Source organism: Eretmochelys imbricata, chromosome 10 (genome assembly GCF_965152235.1).
Source record: "Eretmochelys imbricata isolate rEreImb1 chromosome 10, rEreImb1.hap1, whole genome shotgun sequence".
NCBI classification, from domain to species: domain Eukaryota; kingdom Metazoa; phylum Chordata; order Testudines; family Cheloniidae; genus Eretmochelys; species Eretmochelys imbricata.
In genome coordinates this window covers 10,407,927-10,428,864 of record NC_135581.1, presented here as the reverse complement: position 1 = coordinate 10,428,864, position 20,938 = coordinate 10,407,927, and the positions used below count along the sequence as shown (strand labels likewise).

The following is a 20,938-nucleotide window of genomic DNA, read 5'->3' as shown; positions in this document are numbered from 1 at the left end:
CAATGAAACTCTCATGTAGATAAGCCTTTAGTTATTGTTAATCAGGGGCTGACTTAAAACAGCATAAAAATAGTATGATGAATAAAAATCCAAACATTCCCATATTTGCCTTTTCACAGAATAGCAATGCTTCATTTGCAAGTCATAATGCCATTTGGTCTACTTATTTCTGATATGTTGATTAGCATATTGTAAGTATCTACTACACAGCTTGTTTCCTAAAGGGAAAAAAGCAAACAGTCTCACTTGAAGTGTTCAAATTTCCAAGGACTGTTTGAGAGGAAATGATAGAGAACAGTGGATTCTCAGAGTGCAAAAGGACACACCAAAAAAGGGCTCTAAAATATGCATCCAATTCTATTTTCCATAACAACTGCTACAGGGAAATGTATTCAGTTGCTCCACCTCTTTGGCAGAGGTTCATCACTATATAGATATATTACTAATCCTTATTTGGCAAACTGTTTCATCTCCATATTGCCATCCTTCTCATTCCCACTCTATAGCAAGCTCTTCAGTCCCTAGGCAACCCCTGTTTCAGACCTTGTTATAATCATTCTGTGAAAGTGGGTTCCTGTTGCAGGCTTGAGCTGACAGTCCCTTAGACCAGAAGGTCTGAACACTACCGAGATCATCTTGCTTTTCAGGTTTAGAGACTGAGGAAGAAAACATTTCTAAAACTGATTTACATCAGCACCCTGATAAAAATCCTGTCCAAGATATTTTTTATACTAAATCATAGCTTTTACTAGACAAGCCACATTTTAAAAGCTATAATTTTTCTACAGCCATAAAACAGGATAAAATGCCAGTTTTGTTTAGCCCTGAGCATGTAATTTCATTGAAATCAGATTATAAATACTACAGCAGTCAAGCAGGGTATGGTCTTATCAGGGGTTAGTCTGGGTTTTTTTTTTTTTTTTTGAGGGCGTTCTATTATCCTTTGTATAATTCTGCAGTAAAAGTTTGAATATTGCATCTTCAGAGAGGAAGCTGTTTTGCTAGTCAGTGCATTTGATAGAATTGATGTCTTTTAACTGACTGCATTGAATTTTCCTTTTCTGTATGCAGGTATCGCCTGGCAGGCCTCCCTGGGGAGTATCACTATAAGAACATCACCAGCGCAGAGATTAACTACTGTTTGGTAAAAGACCTGATCATCTGGACTCAGTATGAAATCCAGGTGGCATCTTATAATGGAGCCGGGCTGGGAGCATTCAGCAGAGCAGTGACAGAGTACACTTTACAGGGAGGTGAGCTCCACTCTGCAGTCTAAACTGCAAATCCTTTGCAGTCACTAATTATTTTAGACAGGGTGAACAAATAGTGCAAGGATTTGTCGTATGTTTACCTTTATGAAGGGAAACATACTCTAGAGACAGGATTGTACAGGAGAGGTTCAAGTGAGATAGAGGCATTTACCAAGAGGAAAAGGGAGCCATAATTCTTATTCTCATTTACACTAAAGCTCATTTATACCTCTCTGGCAATATACAGGTGCCCTGAAGTGGGTGGGAATTACATCTATAACAAAAGGATTTGTAATTACTTTTACACCTACTGAAAGGTGTATTTACACTACTGGATCAGTATGAAGAATCCTTAGCATAATTGAGAGTCAGGTCCTTAAGATTTCCATTGATTTCCAAGATTGCAGGACTGGATTTTGAGCAATAGACAGTCTCATGATCTCTGCTTTAGTAGGTCATAAAAACAATTAAACTATTTGAAAAACTAACACTTTTACAATGCATGGTATTTTATAATCAGTGAAGTGTATGTAATGGTTTGCTAATTGTTGGTAGGAGTACATTATGATGTGAATAAACGTATTGTGAGTTATAGAGAGATTTTAAAAATAGACTATGCAAGTGCAGCACCAGTTTACCAAGACAGTTAAAGAGCAAGGAAACAGTCCAAGTTATCTCTCAGAGATAGCTGCTGTTATCTTTCATTAGTTCACTATCTGTTGTCCTTTGTAAGGATATAAATCCTCTGTTACAAACGAAGTGCAGTCTGGTTTGACTGGTAGAAGTATTTATAATGCAGGACAATCTGCAATGCCCTATTTATCTTTATGTAATTCTTACCTAGTACAAGTGAAAAAGCTAGGTGTTCCCTTTTTAAGTAATTCACAATAGCAATAAATAGCTCCAGAATGGATGTTGCCATCACCTAATGCATGCCTTGCGGAAGTTCTTGCGGATATCCTCAGGCTTTCAACCCACTTTAAAAACAGTTTGAAGCCTTTTCACATTTGGAGTTGAACAGAGGGGAGGCTGCACAGCCCTAGTCTAATCTGAAGCAGAGTTAGTATCATGTTTCCATATGTTAAGAAATGTATCATGTCCTATGCCACTCTCCCTGCAACTGGAGAATGTACAGACACCTGTTTGTGACCATTTATCACTGCTGACTGTGCCTCCTAAACCAAACCAGGAACGTAAGTCAGAGCATGGGTGGAAACTGTTTTATAATCCATAGTATAGTTTAAAGATGAGCCTAAGAAACCTGCATCTATGCACCTTGCCCACCTCTCCACACACACACTCCACACACACTAGTGATTCAGGTTGCACTGGCAAGAACCTTCCTGTCTGTGGATAGAAAAAATACCTGGCATTAGTTGAATGTGCCATGCAATCAAAACCCTGGCAGCCAATGAGTGCTGAGAGCAGATCAACACGTTAATATTGAATTCCCCTCCACCTCCTACCTCATTGGCCACGTGAGCTGTGGCCTTGCCCTTGAATGCATATGATTGGACTTTTATTGTTTGTTATATAATTTTATTATTTTTGGCATTTAGTAGTGGCAGCCTAAGAACCCGTAGTTGACGATCAGCTGCTCGGAGCTCTTTTAAAATAACTCGTGGCCAGTGTCTAAGTGAGAATGTAACTTGCAAGATGCCTGAAGACCTGAACTCTCACAGAAACTGAGTTATAATGTCAGTCAGGTCCTCTGAGATATATTGGCAAAGCATGCAACATCCTGAGGTCTAAGGGTTTGACTGTTTCAAAACCCCAAAAGTCTTTCAGTGGGATATTCAGCATAACCCTTTGATGCTGTGTGTGTGTATATATATTATATATGCATGCCTTTCTTCATCAGGGTTTCTCCAGCTGTTCCTTACTTCTTTGATGTTATCTTTGACAAGGATTTGTGCCAACTTTCTGCACAGAGTAGCTGTTGCTCATTTGAACAGAGTCCTTCAGGACTTTTCATCACTGTGTGAAAAGTTGAGGCTTCCGAGTATCTCTGCACAGAAGAGTTATTTCATATACATAAGTCTTTTGGCAGGTGATGCAAGTCATCTCCCTTGCTATGTTTGGTCCAGGAGAGAGATGATTTTTCTTCTCTTCACTCTGGGATCTAGCACTTGGATCTCAACAATCTTATTGACTTCTTAGGTGCTCTCCCTTTGAACAGCTCCTCACAAAGTTAAATGCCAGTCCATGGATTTACATTAGCCTTCAAGTAACTTACATAGTAGATGGACATCACATTCCCCACCCACTTTCATAGCCCTCAAGGGTCACCTTTGGGATGTGTCTGAGAGACTGTGGCTCCACACTGAGGAGAACTACACCTGAGTCTCCAGTGCTCAAAAGCTGCTCCCAAACCCGAAGGAGAAAGTTATAATTTCAATATACATCTGTCTGATTTCATGAGGAAACAGTCTGTAACATTGGTCCCATTTCATACCATTTTACTCAAGCTATTTCTCCGACAAGTGTGGCAATGAGAAAGAATTTGTTGTTTTAAATACTTGGGAAGTGCTATGGTAATGGGAGTACGGGGGCAAAATAGGTTCCTAGGTGGCCTACTGTACTTAGAATGTGTAATACGGAAAATGCCCTCCAATTATGGTAGGGCAAAACTCAAAACTATGAACACTCAAAACCTGCAGCCATTATGGACACGAGCCATACTACCAGGCAAATTGACTCAAGATGTTCTTTTTAGAGGAGATAAATGAGATTAGTAAAGAGAGGGCCAATAACAGTGCCAACAGGTTGAAGAACCATGCTTGCCCAGCACAACCCAGAACTACCAAGATTATGTGAACCCTGCTCTATTTTATTTTCTGCAAAAACTGAAGTACCAAAGGGACCAGGAGAAATGGCACCCATCCCAGAAGAAAATGCCTTTGTGACCCACTCAGAATAAATTTGATCACTTAACATTGCTTCAGAAAACCAATAGGTCTACTCTAAATGAGCCAACTGGAAAAGAGAGGGGCCATTCATGCTGGTCCTGAAACCTGAGATTTAAGTTGTTCTCCAATTAATTCTTTTTGACTGGAAAGTTTAGAGCAAAAGGAAATGCATCTCTTAGAGACACAGCATTTAGGCCAGAAGAGACCACCAGATCTAGCCTAACCACCGGTGTATTGCAGGCGGTCAACACCACCCAGCACCTACACACTAAACCCAACAATCAAAATTAGACCAAAGTATTCCATCAACACACCCTGCTCCCATGAGAGGGGAGGAGGAGAGAATGAGACTCACTGGCCAGTTTAGCAGCCTCCTTGATATTCATGTTTTATGTGACAATTCACCATTTTTCCTCCAGCTGACAGCAAGAAAGTTCTGAGGGCCAGTCTTGTAGCCCAAAGTTTCAAGACATGGATATGTAGTCTGATCTCTTTTTTTCTTCCAAAGCTGTGCAGTTTAGAGACGTCCTCTATTGGATGCATCTGTGCTTATCATAAAGGTTAGGAACAGTTGAGTGAATGGTGCTTCTTGAGCTCATGAAAGGTCAGAATCACCAGATTAGTGAATCCTTGACAGACATGATAGGGAGAGGCAGAAGAGCAAGAGGAGTATACTGAAGATGTTTCCTCCTTAGCTATATGAAGGGAGTCATAAAGGAAATCTCGTTCCCTTTCATTGAAAACTTGTCAGCAGGGCTGCCTTCTGTGTATAGAAAATAGTCCTGAGGAAGAAATGTAGCTGCTATCCTTGAATCAAGAATATCATCTCCAAGTGTTGGGTTCTTTGTTCTTTAAAAATAGATTTCTCCCTGTTATTCCTTTAGGCCAAGTTGTTGAAACAAAGAGCAAGAGACTTGCAGAGGGGAATCTGCTTAGAGCAGAGGTGGGCAAACTTTTTGGCCCAAGGGCCATATCAGAGTTGTGCAACTGTATGGAGGGCTGGGTAGGGAAGACTGTGCCTCCCCAAACAGCCTGGCCCCTGCCCCCCTATCCACTCCCTCCCACTTCCCACCCCCCTCAGAACCCCCCAACCCATCCAACCCCCCCCCCCCGCTCCCCATCCCCTGACTGCCCCCACCCCCAGAACCTCCACCCCATCCAACTGCCCCCTGCTCCCTGTCCCCTGACTGCCCCTTGGGACCCCCTGCCCCTTATCCAACCCCCCCCCACTCCCCGTCTCCTTACCATGCTGGAGCCAGCCATGCTGCCCAACAGGAGCAGCAGGCCAGAGTGCTGCCCGGGCAGCAGTGTGGCTGCGGGAAAGGGGAGATGGTGGGGGAGGAGCCAGGGGCTAGCCTCACCAGCTGGGAGCTCAAGGGCTAGGCAGGACGGTCCCACGGGCCATAGTTTGCCTACCTCTGGCTTAGAGCAACCAGTTGTCTACGGTCAGATTGTGAACTGCTGCTTTATGATTTATCAAGATGGGAGGGAACAAGGAGCTCACTTCCCCTTTATGCCCCTACACAGAAGGGGCACAGAATTACAGGCCTGGATCTCAGGCCAGGTGCTTAGGGAGAAAATGCTTCATTCCCTAAGGGAGTGTTTCAGCAGCTGCACAATAAGAATTGTGTGCTTTTGGGGCAAAATTCTTTCCAGAGTTCCCACTGGGGCTCTGCAGCTTAGCACCTGAAACCTCTGCATTAAAGGAACAACCAAATTCTCAGATAGAGAAAAATCTGTGAGCCTGCCTGACTGAGATGTGAAAGTTGGCATCCTGAAAGCCAGGAGCTTGGGATCTTTCTGCATGCCTTTGCTGAAGATTTATATTTAAAACTGGTAGTCTGTCTATCTGAATCTGTGTGCGATTTAAATGCCTATTCACACATAACTAGAGACATGAACATGTGTTTATCCTTAATTCCTTCTTATTCCCATAATCTTGTTGGCCAACCCCATTTAATGGCTTTTATCTACAGTGCCTCCATGACCTTTTCTGCTAAGAGTAGTTTTAGAATGTTTTAAAATTCAAGCAGTTGAGTTCTAATACATTTCTAGCCAAATTAACTTTACTGGGAGGAATATAAAGGTTGGTTCTGTCATACCAACTATGCTCTGAAATTCAGGGATGTCTCAAAGGTGTCACACAAATTTGGAGCTGTACTCCAATGTGAGATCTTCAGTATAATCACAAACATGACCAAAATTAGGTTTAAAAAAAATCCAGCATGCAATTACATAAGGATTTCTTTGTAAATACTTTGTGTTCAATAAGAAACAAACATGATTTAGCCAGATCTGCATGGCTAAATACTGTGTATAATTAGAGATACCTTAGTTGCCAATTTCAGTTCTTGCTACTTACTGATGATTTAATCTGGAGCATTGTTTGAGAGATCAGCCATGATGTAAATGTAGCACAGCTCAAGTTAATGTTTTAATATATACTTGTTCAGATAACCATGGAGGTCAATTTTAACTTTAGCACATAAGGAGAGCATTTAGCGTTATGCTTTGAAGTAAATTCAGGATTATATTGCCACATTTTTACTGATAAATATGGATTGTAGTATGCTTATTGTATGCAATAAAATTAAGCTGATGCCCATTAGCCAGCCTTGTTCTCTCCATTTTTAAAATGCATTAAGATGTAGATGTTGATTTTCTATAAAGAATTCCAAAGATAAATTATACCATAAATCATGCTTTCCAGCATACCAAAGGTTTTATTTTTCTTCTTGTAATAGGTATTTTTGGACTAGAATGATTTATTCTAATTTCAGAACATTCATAAAAAGAAATGGAAAAATGGTTATCCACATTTCTAAAACTTTTGTAAACACTTCTAAGTGTTTGTCTGGCCTTCTTAGAAGTTTACTAGCATGAGAATTATAAATGAAACCCCATGTTTTTAGGGCAATGCTTCTTTTCTGTTAGTAAATTCTCAATGCTGTGGCAAATGACAGTTCCCACAATGCAGATTTCCCAGTTCCTAAAAGGCCCTCTGAACTCTTAGCATAAAATCCAGGCATCGCTAAAATCAATGGCACCAGGATTTCACCCTTAAAGAAAAAGGTGATGTCCAACAAAATGCCAGCTTATTCCTATTTTGGAATGTGCAGGATACAGAAAATGTTTTAGAACAACTTTTTTAGGAATGTGCTGTTAGGACTGGCTTGATATTTAACTATCATATATCCTGCATAACAATATTCAGTCACCTTTACATATATTCGTTGTACTCTATGAACAACAAACTATTCCTAATGGTATTCTCTGATTTATATCAATGAGTGTTAGAATTTCATTTTTCTGTAGGCATATCTGTCAACCAAAACATTCAGATTTTATACACCCCTCCCCCCCCCCCAATATAGTCAGAATTAATTGAGAAGGAAAAAGGGGAGAGGATGATGCTTGATTTACCCCTCATGTCAAAATACCATGCAGGAGGATATTACAATCCATCAATGAGCTGTTGTCAAGGCTGATTCCCCACTCTGGCACTTTGAGTGCAGAAGGTGGGGGCCCGCAAGGATTTTAAAAATTAATACTGGCCACTCGAGGCTTGTATTAAACTCCCAGGGTTACAGCTTCTCTCTGACCTTGGATGGGTAGATGCTGCCACCACCCAAGTGCAGAAACCGCTTTGAAAACAGAAAGGTGCACTTGGGAATTCCTTCCTTTGGGGTACCCTCAAACCCTTTCATACACCCGTCTGGGGAAGAGCAGAGAAAGAAAAACAAAGGAAATCAGCTGTTACCACCAGCTAATTAAACATGCACAAACCTGTTAGGACTCAAAAACCCAATCCTGTTTTTAAAAAAGGTAAATATTTATTAAAAACAAAGAAGAAAGAAAACACATCTGGAACTTAAGCTTTTTGCTAGATCTAAAAAAAGTTACAAAAATTAAACATCAAGATAGCTCTCTTGAGGTTCAGCTTAAAGGTTACAAGCAAAACAAAAAGCATCTGGAGTCAGCACAGAGGAGTCCACAAGCCAATAAAAAATAAAAGAAATAACCCTAATTGTACCTTTCTAGACATTCCCTAATTTACTTATATTTCTGGGGTTCAGATAAGCAATCTTTAGGTATGATCTGATGGTTTTTCATACCTGGCTTAAAGCTTCTCACAGCATAACTGCTCTCCTCTTTCCTAGAGGACAACAACACACCAACAAAAGGAAGTTTCCCCCGCATTTTAAAAAGTTCTAGCCCTCCCATTGGCTCTTTTGGTCAGGTGCCCACTACTTTCCTTTTACCTGTGGGCTTGTTAACCCTTTACAGGTAAAGCAAGTAGAGAACAGCTACTAAGAGGAATTTTATAGCTAACTGACTGGCTGGCTGTCCATAAAAGGGAGCTCCCCACCCCCCTTCATTTATCACAGTTGTTCATAAATGTCTAATGTCAAACTAAGTGTAAAAGGTGTTTAAAACAGTTTTCTCCTATAATAGGAAATCTGAAAAATATATTCTAAAAATCATCAAGAAATATACAGGAAGGCAGGAATTTTAATTTACAAAATAAGCTTTTCTAATGTGAGCCATCAAATATACAAAACACCACACAGGAAAGCCATGAATAGGACTATACACACACCACAGGACTCCAGTGACATGAGAGGTTTCATCAGAGTTTTTGATACGAAGAGGTTTGTTTATGAGTGTTACAGGGTGGGACTCACCACCGTGGCACCTCCTGCTAGTTATCCTGGGAATTAGCTCTTGGCCATTCCAGTCCACCTTCAGCTAGTGGCATCACACCTGCCCTCACTGCTGTCTCCACTCTTTGGATCCGCATCGCTCCCTAGACTGCAGCATCCTCTTCTGGGCATGGCCATCTGGCTGTGCCCCACTCTGCTTTCTCCCTCCCTTCCAGGGCAGGGGAGGGCAACAGTCCTTAGTCCCACCACTTGCTTCAGCAGCCAACTGCAGTCCAAAGTCCAGCCCCTTACGTCAGGTGCAAACTACAGTCTGGATACTGGTCACTCTCCTCATTGGCAAGTGAGGTGCAAAGAGAGGGAGGGAGAGAGAGAGAGAGAGAGACCCAGGCCCTCCCACTACTCTGGGTCCCAACCCAGGGATCTTTTATGCAGCAGCCACCTACTGCCCTCCTCCAACCTGCTGCCTATTTGCCCTGGACCAGTTCCCCCATAGCTCTAGAACCCTCTCAGCCCTTGTAGCAAGGCCCCAGCCTGGCAGTGGTCAGCCAGAAGCTCACCCTCACATTCTGCTCTATATATGGTGTTTCCTCAGGCAGCCAATCCTCCTCCCTTACCTTCCAGGGAGAGATTCCGCTCTGCTCTGCTGAGCATTCCTTTATATATGGCCCTCGCTGGCCCTGAATGGCTGCTCCAGCAAGCCTTCCCCCTATTGGTGGGCTCAATAAGTCCTTTCCTGATTACTGGGTTCTGCGCAGCCTCCTTGGTGCTGCTTTTAACCCCTTCTGCAGCTGCCCCACCACAATGAGGGATAATATTTCCTAAGCTATGTATCACACAGCTGTAATGCTATCAAAACATTCTCATGAATCTCTAAACCATAAGAACTTTATAATGGCAAGAGATAGCATTATAAGCCTTATAATGCATACTGGGGATTCTAATGTATGGTAGGAATAATGTTCTACTTTCAGTGGTAATTTAGAGCATTCTGATCCCAAACTTGCTGATTTTGTAAAATCCATGAGTAATGACATCAGAAGTCAGTTTAAGGGTATAGAATTCTGCTTAATCAGTGTATGGTGACATACTGTTACAGTGTATATAGAAGGGCGAAAGGGTAGTAAAGATGTAACAGAAATTCCAAGCCATATAGTCATCAAGGAATTTCAGTGACATAAAACTAAACAGAAGAGTGATGCCTGACTAGTTTATAATGTCATTCCTGAAATGCTTGGTTTATACCCCAATTTTCCTTTGTAGGGCCCATTGGAGGAGATCCTTAACTGGTATAAATGTGTCATGGCTCCATTGGCTTCTATGCAGCTGGGACTAATGTATATCAGCTGAAGATCTGCTCTCTTATCATTAGCTGATTGTGAGTTTTAGTAGTTTGGGGTGGGTTGGTTTCCACCAACATTTTTATTTCCACTGAGCGTAGTTTCTGGTGGATAAATAATCGTTTGTGCTTTTTCAGACCTTCTGGTGGCTTGTCTTGCTTTTTAGTTCCTCCACAGCAAGAGGATTTTCCCACAATGCCTTTGAATCTTTAAAAGCTTATGACCTGATTTTGAAAAGCAGGGAGCAACCACAACTCTTATTGGACTTAGTGGGAACTGGGGATGTTTCTCAGACTCAATCCTAGAAAAGTCCTAGAAAAGTCCAATTTGAACATAATGAAAATAGTACTTTTAAAGCATCAAAGACCGTGGTGGAGAATTCTTCCCTTTATGGAATATAAACAAACATGGCCACCAATGGATAGGTCTCTGAAAACATCTATTATTTGTGACCTATATTATTTTTGCTAACTTTCAATGGGTTTTGGCACATCTTGGTTGAATATGCATATATTATATGAATAAATACCATAATAGGATGGAAAAAGCAAAAGAGAAAAAAATACTTTATTCCAGGGGATAATCTGTATTTCACAGGAGATTTCTTCATCATACATTTTTCAGAACAGTAAATGATATACAGATGCAGTCTCCTTATTATGATTCCTCAATTAGAATTTCTATATGTTCACATTATATCTTTGTTTGTCTACTTAGAAGGCTTGTTTGATTTTAAAGGGCTTAGGGAATTTCTTGGTGAAACCATTGATTGCCCTTACAGCCATGGATAATTGAAAGAGATATATTCACCTATCATCATCTAACCTTCTGTCTCAAGCCCCTAGGAGAAGCTCATCGGTGGAATAATAAGCCACAAGAACTATTTCATCCTCTCCCTTTACCCATTAAAGGAATCTCCACTAGAAAATGAGAAATAACCCAATTACCTTTCTCTTTAAGTCGCTGCTGGGCACCAAAATCATAAATCACACATCCGTTTTCTCAGCACTGTTGTTATTTCCTGTGAATCATGAATGGCAACTAAAGGTTTCTAAATTCATCTCTTCTTCTTCTCCTCCCTGTCGTTCCACCCCACCCTCAATCTATCTTCCCTGGTGACTTTGAACAGTGCCTACAGCTCCACCACAGAATGTGCAGGCTGAAGCTGTGAACTCCACAACCATCCAGTTCCTGTGGAATCCTCCACCACAGCAATTTATCAATGGTATCAATCAAGGATACAAGGTAAACCAAAGTTTGGATCAAGGCAGCATAACTTTCTTGATATATAATTTTCTTGGGGCCAGATTGGAGAATTCCATGTGTCTCCAGAGCCCTGCTGTATATCATCAGAGACAATGTCTTACATCAGAAGGAAGCTTATGTTAAACTAAATGAGCTGTTATCACTGCTAACATAACATCTGCTGATTATGTAAATTCTCACTGAGCGGATGGGAACATTCGATCGGTTGCAAATCCTAATTCCTTTGATGCTAGGGTAGAGATTTTCAAAGGCATAAATGGGAGCTAGGTGCCCAATAACTTGGACAGTCAATGGGAATTGGGTGCATAAATGACCTTTGTGCCTTTGAAAATCAATTCCTATATTTCTACCTACTCTAAGGCAAAATTCCCACTGACCTCACTGGGGCCAGGATTTCACCCTAAATTCTTTTTTCCAGTTTCCCATATTTTAGATTTTCTCTTTTGATTCAATCAGAAGCACTTAACACATGTAATTCCAACTTTCAATCCAGCAATTTTGGAGACTTTTGTTGCATAGCTATTTATGTAAGTTGCAAATTCCTTTGCAAATGTATAAAATGACTAAAAGCCTGATATATACCTATCAACAGATAGTGAAAACTTTATTGAAACTGTCAAAACCCTATTTGCTTGGATTTCTTTAATTCCATTAGATTGCAATAGCTTTATAGTTGCTGCTTCTCATGGGAATTCTGAATTGTATTATCTCGGGCATGGAGACAACATTTCTGCCACATTTATATCTACCACATAATTTTTTTCATGTTTTATAAATTTCTAGTTGAAGTCAGGTATCTTTTCTTTTCAAAGGGTTTCACCAATTACATCTTTCACTGGCACTTTATAGGTCTGTTTCTTAAAGAAACCTGTAAGGTGCCTAAATATAAATGCCCTGATTTTCAAAATTGCTGAGCACCCAAAAACCCAGTGAAGTCAGTGGGAGCCACAAGTGCTGAGTACCTATGTGAAAAAGGCTAATACAGTCCTAGGATGCATCAGGAGAGGTATTTCCAGTAGAAACAGGGAAGTGTTATACAAGGCACTGATGAGACCTCATCTGGAATACAGTGTTCAATTCTGGTCTCTCATTTTTAAAAAAGATGAATTCAATCTGGAACAGATGCAGAGAAGGGCTACTAGGATAATCCAGGGGCTGGAAAACCTATTTTGTGAGAGAAAACTCAAAGAGCTTGACTTGTTGAGCTTAACCAAAAGAAGGTTGAGGGGAGATATGATTGCTCTCTACAGATGCATTAGAGGGATAAATACCTGAGAGGGAGAGCGTTTATTTAAGTTAAGTGCCAATGTGGACACAAGAAAATTGGCCATTAACAAGCTTAGGCTCGAAATTAGGGAAAGGTTTCTAACCATCAGAGGAGGGAAGCTGTGGAACAGCCTTCCAAGGGGAGCAGTGGGGCAAAACCCCTAACTGGCTTCAAGACTGAGCTTGATAAATTTATGGAAGGGATGGTATGATGGGACTGCCTATGATGGCATGTGGCCCATCAGCAACTTCCAGTAGCAAAAATCCCCAACAGCCAGAGACAGGACACTAGATGGGGAGGGCTCTGAGTTATTACAGAGAATTCTTTCCCAGATCTCTGCCTGGTGGGTTTTGCCCGCATGCTCAGCAGCTAACTGATTGCCATATTTGGGGTCAGGAAGGAATTTTCCCCTAGGTCACATTGGCAGAGACACTGTGCGGTTTTCGTCTTCCCCTCCAGCATGGGTCAGTCACTTGCAGGTTTAAACTAGAGTAAATGTGAATTCTCTGTAACCTGAAGTCTTTAAACCATGATTTGAGGACTTCAGTGACTCAGCCAGAGTTTATGGGTCTATTGCAGGAGTTGGTGGGTAAGGTTCTATGGCCTGTAATCTACAGGAGGTCAGACTAGATGATCACCATGGTCCCTTCTGTCCTTAAAGTCTATGAGTCTATCAACAGTTTACTTAAAGTGCTCAAATATGGATATAATAACCTAACTTTTTGCACCCAGCTTGTAAAAACTGTGGCCATTTATTTTTAAAACATGCTTTTTATTCTCTGTCAAGAGTTGATAGCAAGGTACATATCCATCCAGTGAACCCAGTAACAAGATTATCTCAAGTTGCACAATGATAGAATTTACAATTGTTTTCACTGTATTGTTTTTTGTAATTGGACTAATAAGGTCTTGGCAATGAAGTGTATTGTGAAAAGTAACAACTTTTAATGAGTGTTAATCTATATTTAAATTTTCTCTATTCCAGCTCCTGGCATGGCCAATGGCTGCACCAGAGTCTGTGACCGTGGTCACCATTGCTCCTGATTTTCATGGAGTTCACAGTGGCTGCATTACCAACTTGAAGAAATTCACTGCTTACTACACATCAGTTCTGTGTTTCACCACACCAGGGGATGGACCACGAAGCCCACCACAGCTGTTGTGCACTCATGAAGATAGTGAGTATAGCCAAGTCCAGCCAGAAATCACCTGCAGTGCCTGAAAACAGTTCTGCTAAAGGTGATGGCCAAAATTTTCAAACCTTGGTTCCCAAGATTAGGCTCCTAAATCCATATTTAGAAAAGAAATAAAAGAATAAAAAAATAAAATTCCATAAAAGAAAGTGACCTGATTTTCAGAGGTGCTGAGCACCTGTAGCACCCACTGAAATCAATGGGAGCTGCAATTGCTTGACACTTTGGAAAATCAGGCCACTAGAAATTAAAATATTTAAATATTCAAATATGGATTTAGCAGCCTAAACTTAGGCACCAGAAGTGAGGGGGTTTTTTTGCCAGTAAGTACATTGAAAATGTAATTACTTTATTTGTATGCTGCAAATGTTTTATACAAATATTTTTTATGTTCAAGTATTTGGAAGGTGAGTTCATTGTTCTGATCCTGTCCGCCAAATGAGGCTCAAATCTGTACCAAGGGTTGAAAATGAGTCTGGTAGTTCAGTGTGGAGGTTATTTGCTGCATCTCAAACCCCACACATTTAGCCCAATTTGGTTCAAGTGGAGGTGTCTGTTCAAGAGAGGTTTTGGATTGATATATCTGGAGGGGTGAGGGTGGGGGGGTTGTTGCAGGTCAAGATTAAATTGCAGTGGCAAAGCTGTATGAAGGAGGCTTGCACAATTGTCTGTCATCAATAATCTTAGCTCTGGGCAGTGTTTTTAATCCTCTTCCCCTCACTGAGCATTGTACTGGCAGCCCAAAGTTTAAAAGTCAGTTAGAAAAAACTGGTTAATATATCCAGGTTAGCTAGTGGTTTTAGAAATACTGTTTTGTCTTAATAACTGTTGGTTAGGCTAGTCATTGTTCCTACAAAGAAGAGTCTGGGTGTGGGCAGCATAAGCGTTCAAGAAGTGAGACTTCAAACGCTGGCCCAGTTGTCCATGAAGGAGTGTTAAAAGAACATAAAAGAAACTAGCTACTTATCCAGAGAAGTGTGATATCTCTGTGCTCAAAGAGCAGATTTCCTGCTGCTAGAACTTTAAAACGTTAGCAGATCACTGAAAAAGCATTATAACTGTCAGGAATCTATGAGCCAATAATTTAACCTCATACGTATTTACCGAAGGATTAAAGCTGGAAGACAAGGAAGAAAGAGGAACAGTTATTGTATTTGCCTAATACTGAGTAGGTGGTATGATTTTTTAAAGACTCTATAGAGAATAATTTCCTTGGAGTTGCAATTGTTAAATGGAGAGCTGCCATTAGGATATTTGTACATACTGTATGATCTGTGCATTCAGAGGACACACCAAATCCTTAGTGTGGCTCCAGGACTTGAGTATAGGTTGACCAGATGTCCTGATTTTATAGGGACAGTCCCGATTTTGGGGTCTTTTTCATATATAGGCTCCTATTACCCCCCACCCCCTGTCCCGATTTTTCACATTTGCTATCTGGTCACCCTACTTGAGTATTTGAGCTTGGTGCTTTTATGTGGATTTCATTTCATATTTCACTGGACACTTCTGCATGGTGAAAAAAGATGCAGACTTTAAATCTAAAGAGAATATGATTCTTCCAGACCTCTGCTCATACTTGGGTTACTTTCTGCCTTTCTTTACAACAATGCTTGTTGATTCTTCAAAAGAATTTGTTTGCCGATCAGTTGTAGATCAAACATGAACTGACATCCAATAAGACCCAGCTTTTGGTGGCTTAATATAACCCATGCCATCTTTTCAGAATTGTACAACAAAATTAAAATTGGACTGTAACTGCAGCAGCAAATTGGATTGCAACTTTGTGAGTAGGGATATCAAGGCCAGGGATATAGATACCCACTCCTGAATACTGCATACCTACTGTTGTTAGATATTCCTGAGATTTGTACAAGAGTAGCAGTTCTTTCTATAACGCTTTGACTACTGGCTATTGGAGAGCGGTCTCAGAGATTTCCCTCTCTGGGATTGCACAATTGCAAATGTGGCTATAGCCAGCCTACTGGCAGGCTTTCTTTTTTCATGGTGGAAAGGGAATGAGAAACTACACAAAAGTGAAGAGGAAATAAAATACAAATTTGAAGCCCAGAAATTGCCACCTGGTGTCAGCAGAGCTGGAGGACAGCATATTTGGGTAGGAATCCAGGTAACAAAAAGCACAGTGAATATAAAGTAAGCCAAAAGCTCCCTTTTCCAGTTTATCAGTTGAAGAGAGAACAGCAAGTTGGATCAAAAATCAGTCAGGTTGTCTTCCCTGAAGATCAGAATTGAGGGAGGATAGTGTATTCTTGACAGTCGTTCCATTTTGTAGTTTCATTGCACACCAGGGAACTGAACATTTCAAGAGCTCTTGAGCTACACCATACAAATCCTTTAAAAGTTTCGCAAAGTTGTATACACTTTACAGAAGATAGTTACCATTATACTGGAGATTTTTTAGAGCTGTTTTGCAAGAGTTTATCCAAATGCTGATTGGATAACACTGACCTTGATTCGTGAAGTTAAAAGACCCTACCCAAATGAGAATTCTGCTGATACTGCTTCTGCAGATACAAGGCCTGATAACTCAGCCCCTGTAAAGGCACAGGAAAAGACTATAGTCTGCATGATATTGTTGAGGGAGAACAGCAAATACAATTGCTTTTCAGGATCCAGCTAGCCTGATTGTTCTAATTAGATTAGACCAAGAAGAGAGACGGACAACAAGTTGTGTGTAAATCTCTTGCTGCCAGTCTCTTTAGTTCTCTGCACAGTGAGGATGAGGACTGGATAAAATAATTTATGTGATGATAGCCAGAGTGATTCTTAACACCTTGCATTCCCCCTCTCCCTTGCAGCTCTTACAGATGTCTCCTGCTGGTTTCCACTGGCCCTGTCTCGGTGTTTTATTTCTTCAGTGCTAACCTTGCCGCATGAATCACATCAAAAGTAAATGGGGATCTCCTATTAACAGATTTCCCTTTCTGATTGCCAGAGCCAGGAGCTGTGGGACACCTGAGTTTCACTGAGATTCTGGACACGTCTCTCAAGGTCAGCTGGCAGGAACCTATAGAGAAAAATGGCATAATTACAGGCAAGTATCAGATGTTATCCTTTAAAAGAAGGTGTTAGAATGTCTTGTTGCAGTGAAAAAAATGGCTGGATAATAGAACATTTTGAGAGACCTGCCTACCAAGAATGCACGCTTCCCACTTCCTCTTTAGGGTAATTGAAATGTCAACTAGGGCATGTTACAGAAGGCACAGGTCCAGTTACCACCAGTCCATGACTGTGGCCACTGAGAGTGCACTCGGTATTAGAAATCAACTCCCCACAGAGTGTTCAAGCTTATTAAATCTCCCGCCGGTTCCACCTGCATTACTAGATTTCTGAAACTCTTTGAGACTCTGTTTGACCCTTGGTGCTAAGGATCAGGACCTCCTGATGCTGAATTTACAGCTGGGAAATCCTGATTGGCAGTGCTAAGAGGTTACAATTAAGATGAAATAACAAGTTAGCAGAGTCCTTCACACTCTGATCAAGCAGTCTGGCTATGGGTAATTTGACAGAAAGACTTGAACATTATTGCTAAAATCTAGAATATATTATAACAGCACAGGTTTCACACTCACATGCTACTTCACCCTTTCCTGCTATATATCCATATACTGTACGTCAATGTGGTTCAGAGAGCAGCCACACACTTTTCTGAAAAGGGGAGTACATACCTGAGAAAGTTCGTGCAACTTATCCACATTGGAAATATTGTCATCAGATGGAAAGCCTTAGAGAAAACAAACAGTGTAGAGGATGAAAGATCTGTTTCTCAAAGGAGTATGATTTTTCAAAAATTGGCTTCATTCCAATTTTGAAAAAGCCTGAAAATTTCAAAATTCTCCAGTGACAGGGTATATAAACCCTACACTTGCGTGGAAGGGGATAAGGCTGCTTTGGGCTGGAGTGGCCCTGCCTCTCCACATTGGCAAATGGTGCCAGGACTGGAAAGGAGTTAAAAGGAAGGAGCTCCACTCAGAAGAGGGCGACCTTGGGAAAGGAACAGGCTGTTGAGCTTCTCCAGTCTCAAAAAGAGGGCGGAAAGCCAATAGAGCCTCTGCCCTTTGTGAAGGAGGTGCGGATCCCTTGAGCTAAAAGGGGGGAAAGACTGAGACTTGCATTGAAGACCCAGTAAGCGCTGAAGGAGACTACAATGCTCCCGGGACCCTGTGAAGTAAGGGAGGCCCATATCCGGAAGGGAGCTGCCTAGTGTTATTTCCCCATTCTTTTCCTTCGTATCTTTACTTGACCTCATTTGCTTACTGCAGGCTGTTTCGTAGTTTCCTCTGAGAAGGGAGGAGACAGCCAAGAGGCTTTATCTGGCTGGTTGAATGCTGGCCCGCTAGAAGGACATAGCCCTGCAGCACCTGCTGGGGTGGGGGTAATTGGACTCTCACCATGTGCTCCCCTCAGAGCTCCTAAAGGGGGCACTATACTATGGACAGATCCATGACATCTCTGCAAAGGAATTTTAGTTTAATTGTTTTGGGTCCATGAAACATTTTGTTTTTACAAAATTGCAACATTTCATTTCAAGTTTTTTATAATTTTGTATTATATTGAGCATGCGTACCACAATCTGATAGCGCTGAATAGAGGTAGCTCTTCTGAAGTTTTGCTCAGAGAAATCATGCCTTGATCTCAGTGGTCTTGGGGCAAAAACTGATGGTTGCAGAAAGCAGATCTGTAACCGTTGGATAAATCTGGCCAAAATCTTCAAACCTGGGTGCCTAAAATTAGGCACCTGAGTCCATATTTAAACACCCAAATAAGTGGCCTGGTATTCAGAGCTGCTAAGTGCAATCAGCTCCCACTGAAATCATTGGGAACTGTAGGTAGGTTTGACACACGTCCCGTTTTCAGCTGAAATACTCGGTCAAAAAAAGGACCCTGGCGGCTCTGGTCAGCACTGCTGACAGGTCCATTAAAAGTCGGGTTGGTGGCACAGCGGGAGCCTGGGGCTAAGGCAGGCTCCTTGCCTGCCCTAGTTCCTGGTAGCTCCTGGAAACGGCCGCCATGTCCCTGCAGCCCCTCGACGCATGGGCAGCCAGGGAGGCTCTTTGCACTGCCCCCGCCCTGAGGGTCAGCTCCACGGCTCCCATTGGCTGCGAGCGATGGGAGCTGTGGGGGCAGCACCTGCGGCCACGAGGGCAGCACGCAGAGCCTCCCTGGCCGCTCTTGCATCTAGGGGCTGCAGGGACCTGGTGGCCACTTCCCGGGATCCACGGTAAGCACCACCAGGACCCCACACCCTCTCCCACATCCCAACCCCCTACCCCAGCCTGGAGTCTCCTCCCACACCCAAACTCCCTCCTGGAGCCTGCACCCTCCCCCAACACCCTACCCCAGCCCCTCCTTCTCCCCAAACCCCTCATCCCTGGCCCCACCCCAGAGCCCATGGCCCCAGCCCAGAGCCCTCACGCTTCCTGCACCCCAACACCCTGCCCCAGCCCAGAGCCCTCTCCCACATCCTGAACCCCTCATCTCTGGCCCCACCCCAGAGCCTGGCCCCACCCCAGAGCCCTCAGCCCCTCCCGCACCCTAGTCCCCTGTCCCAGCCCAGAGAATGTGAGTGAGGGTGGGGGAGAGCTAGTGACAGAGGGAGGAGACAGATGGAGCAACAGATGGAGTGAGCGGGAATTGGGGCCTTGGGGAAGGGGCAGGGAGGGGTGTTCGGTTTTGTGCGATTAGAAAGTTGGCAACCCTAGCTGTAGGGTCTCAGCGCATCTTAATAGAAGGGCACTTATTTAGAAAACTAAATATGGGTTTAGATGCTTAACTTTAGGCACCCAGATTTGAAAATTTTGGACCATAACATTCTTTGAGGCTAAACTTTAAAGATAAATATTTTCTCCAATATTTACCAGTTACATATATTCAGTTGTATACATGAATTCAAGTGAAGTATAAAAATAAAATGTGTAAAGAAACACATTAGCCATATCATTTTCAACTATAATCTCCTCATGTCTCATAAGGGTCAGGCACTTTTGCCAGTTTGAGTAGCTATGTTCAGTTTATCTAATTGCTCCAGTACTTTGAAGTGGATATGAGATTCTTCTTTAGTTCCTGTCATAAATGCTTCTGTGATATTGTGGATTATTTCAAACAGCTGCCCTATTCTATCCCAGAGGTGAGTACATTTTGGTTTGGGGATAGGGGAGTGATTCCTGGCTGTATGTTTACTAATCTGATTTAGCCTGTCATTTCTGTTGCTGCCATCACTGTAATATCTAGCATAACATGCTAACATGTGAAGTTTGTAAAGCATTCTGGGTTCCTTTGGGGTGAAAGATGCTATACAAATATAAGATATTATTATAACTATGAATGGTTTCAGTGTTGCTTTGACAATTCCCCCCAAATTAACACTGCACTTAGCAATCTGCCCTCTGCATAGCAGATCACAATACATTTGCTGCTCCAGAACTGCTCTGCTGGAAACAAGCTGCCATCTCCCAGAATGATTTGGAAACCTGATGGAGCGAGATGATGGGCTGTTTCATACACAGGGTAAATTGTTTTAGAAGAAAAGAACTAAAAAAAAGCGCTGTTGTTTATGAGGAAATACAGGCAGGAAAAAACATGGCAGCCAAGGTTTATAACTTCCCCTTTTAGTGGTGTACATTGTGTTAAGGCTGGGAGAAAGGGATGGCAAAACCATTAATTTCCCTGAATGGCTCAAAGCTTTTACACAGTGCTGCTTGGAGATCTAAGAGTGCTTAGAAAGCCACTGCTTCATCACTTCTGCTCATTGATATCATTTACTATGGCTCCTTTTTAATTCTGGTGCCTGGAATGAGAGGAAAACACAGGGGGCATAGCAAGGCAGGCAGCCAGCCTGCTCTGCTAAACTGCCCATAGCTCTCATTGTAAATTTCAGTATCTTCCTCTCTCCTTCAGTAAACTCTGATTTATGAGAGCCTGGATGTAGATGGACAGTTTGTGATTGGATGTACTGGTCTCTTGTAGAGAATTTACTCCAGATCAACAGAAAATTATTTCTGCAACACCTCTGGTCGTTAGTTTTGGTTAGA

At 42.0% G+C, this 20,938-nt stretch overlaps 1 protein-coding gene across 1 annotated transcript in view; it reads left to right on the top strand.

The window, feature by feature from the left end:
- SDK1 (sidekick cell adhesion molecule 1) overlaps positions 1-20,938 on the top strand; it is a 638,385-nt gene that overhangs the window by 490,552 nt on the left and 126,895 nt on the right. The window contains exons 17-20 of the mRNA XM_077828174.1: positions 1,072-1,253; positions 11,290-11,405; positions 13,679-13,871; positions 16,843-16,941. Coding sequence (XP_077684300.1) covers positions 1,072-1,253; positions 11,290-11,405; positions 13,679-13,871; positions 16,843-16,941 — 590 coding nt within the window. The remainder of the gene's footprint in view (positions 1-1,071; positions 1,254-11,289; positions 11,406-13,678; positions 13,872-16,842; positions 16,942-20,938) is intronic.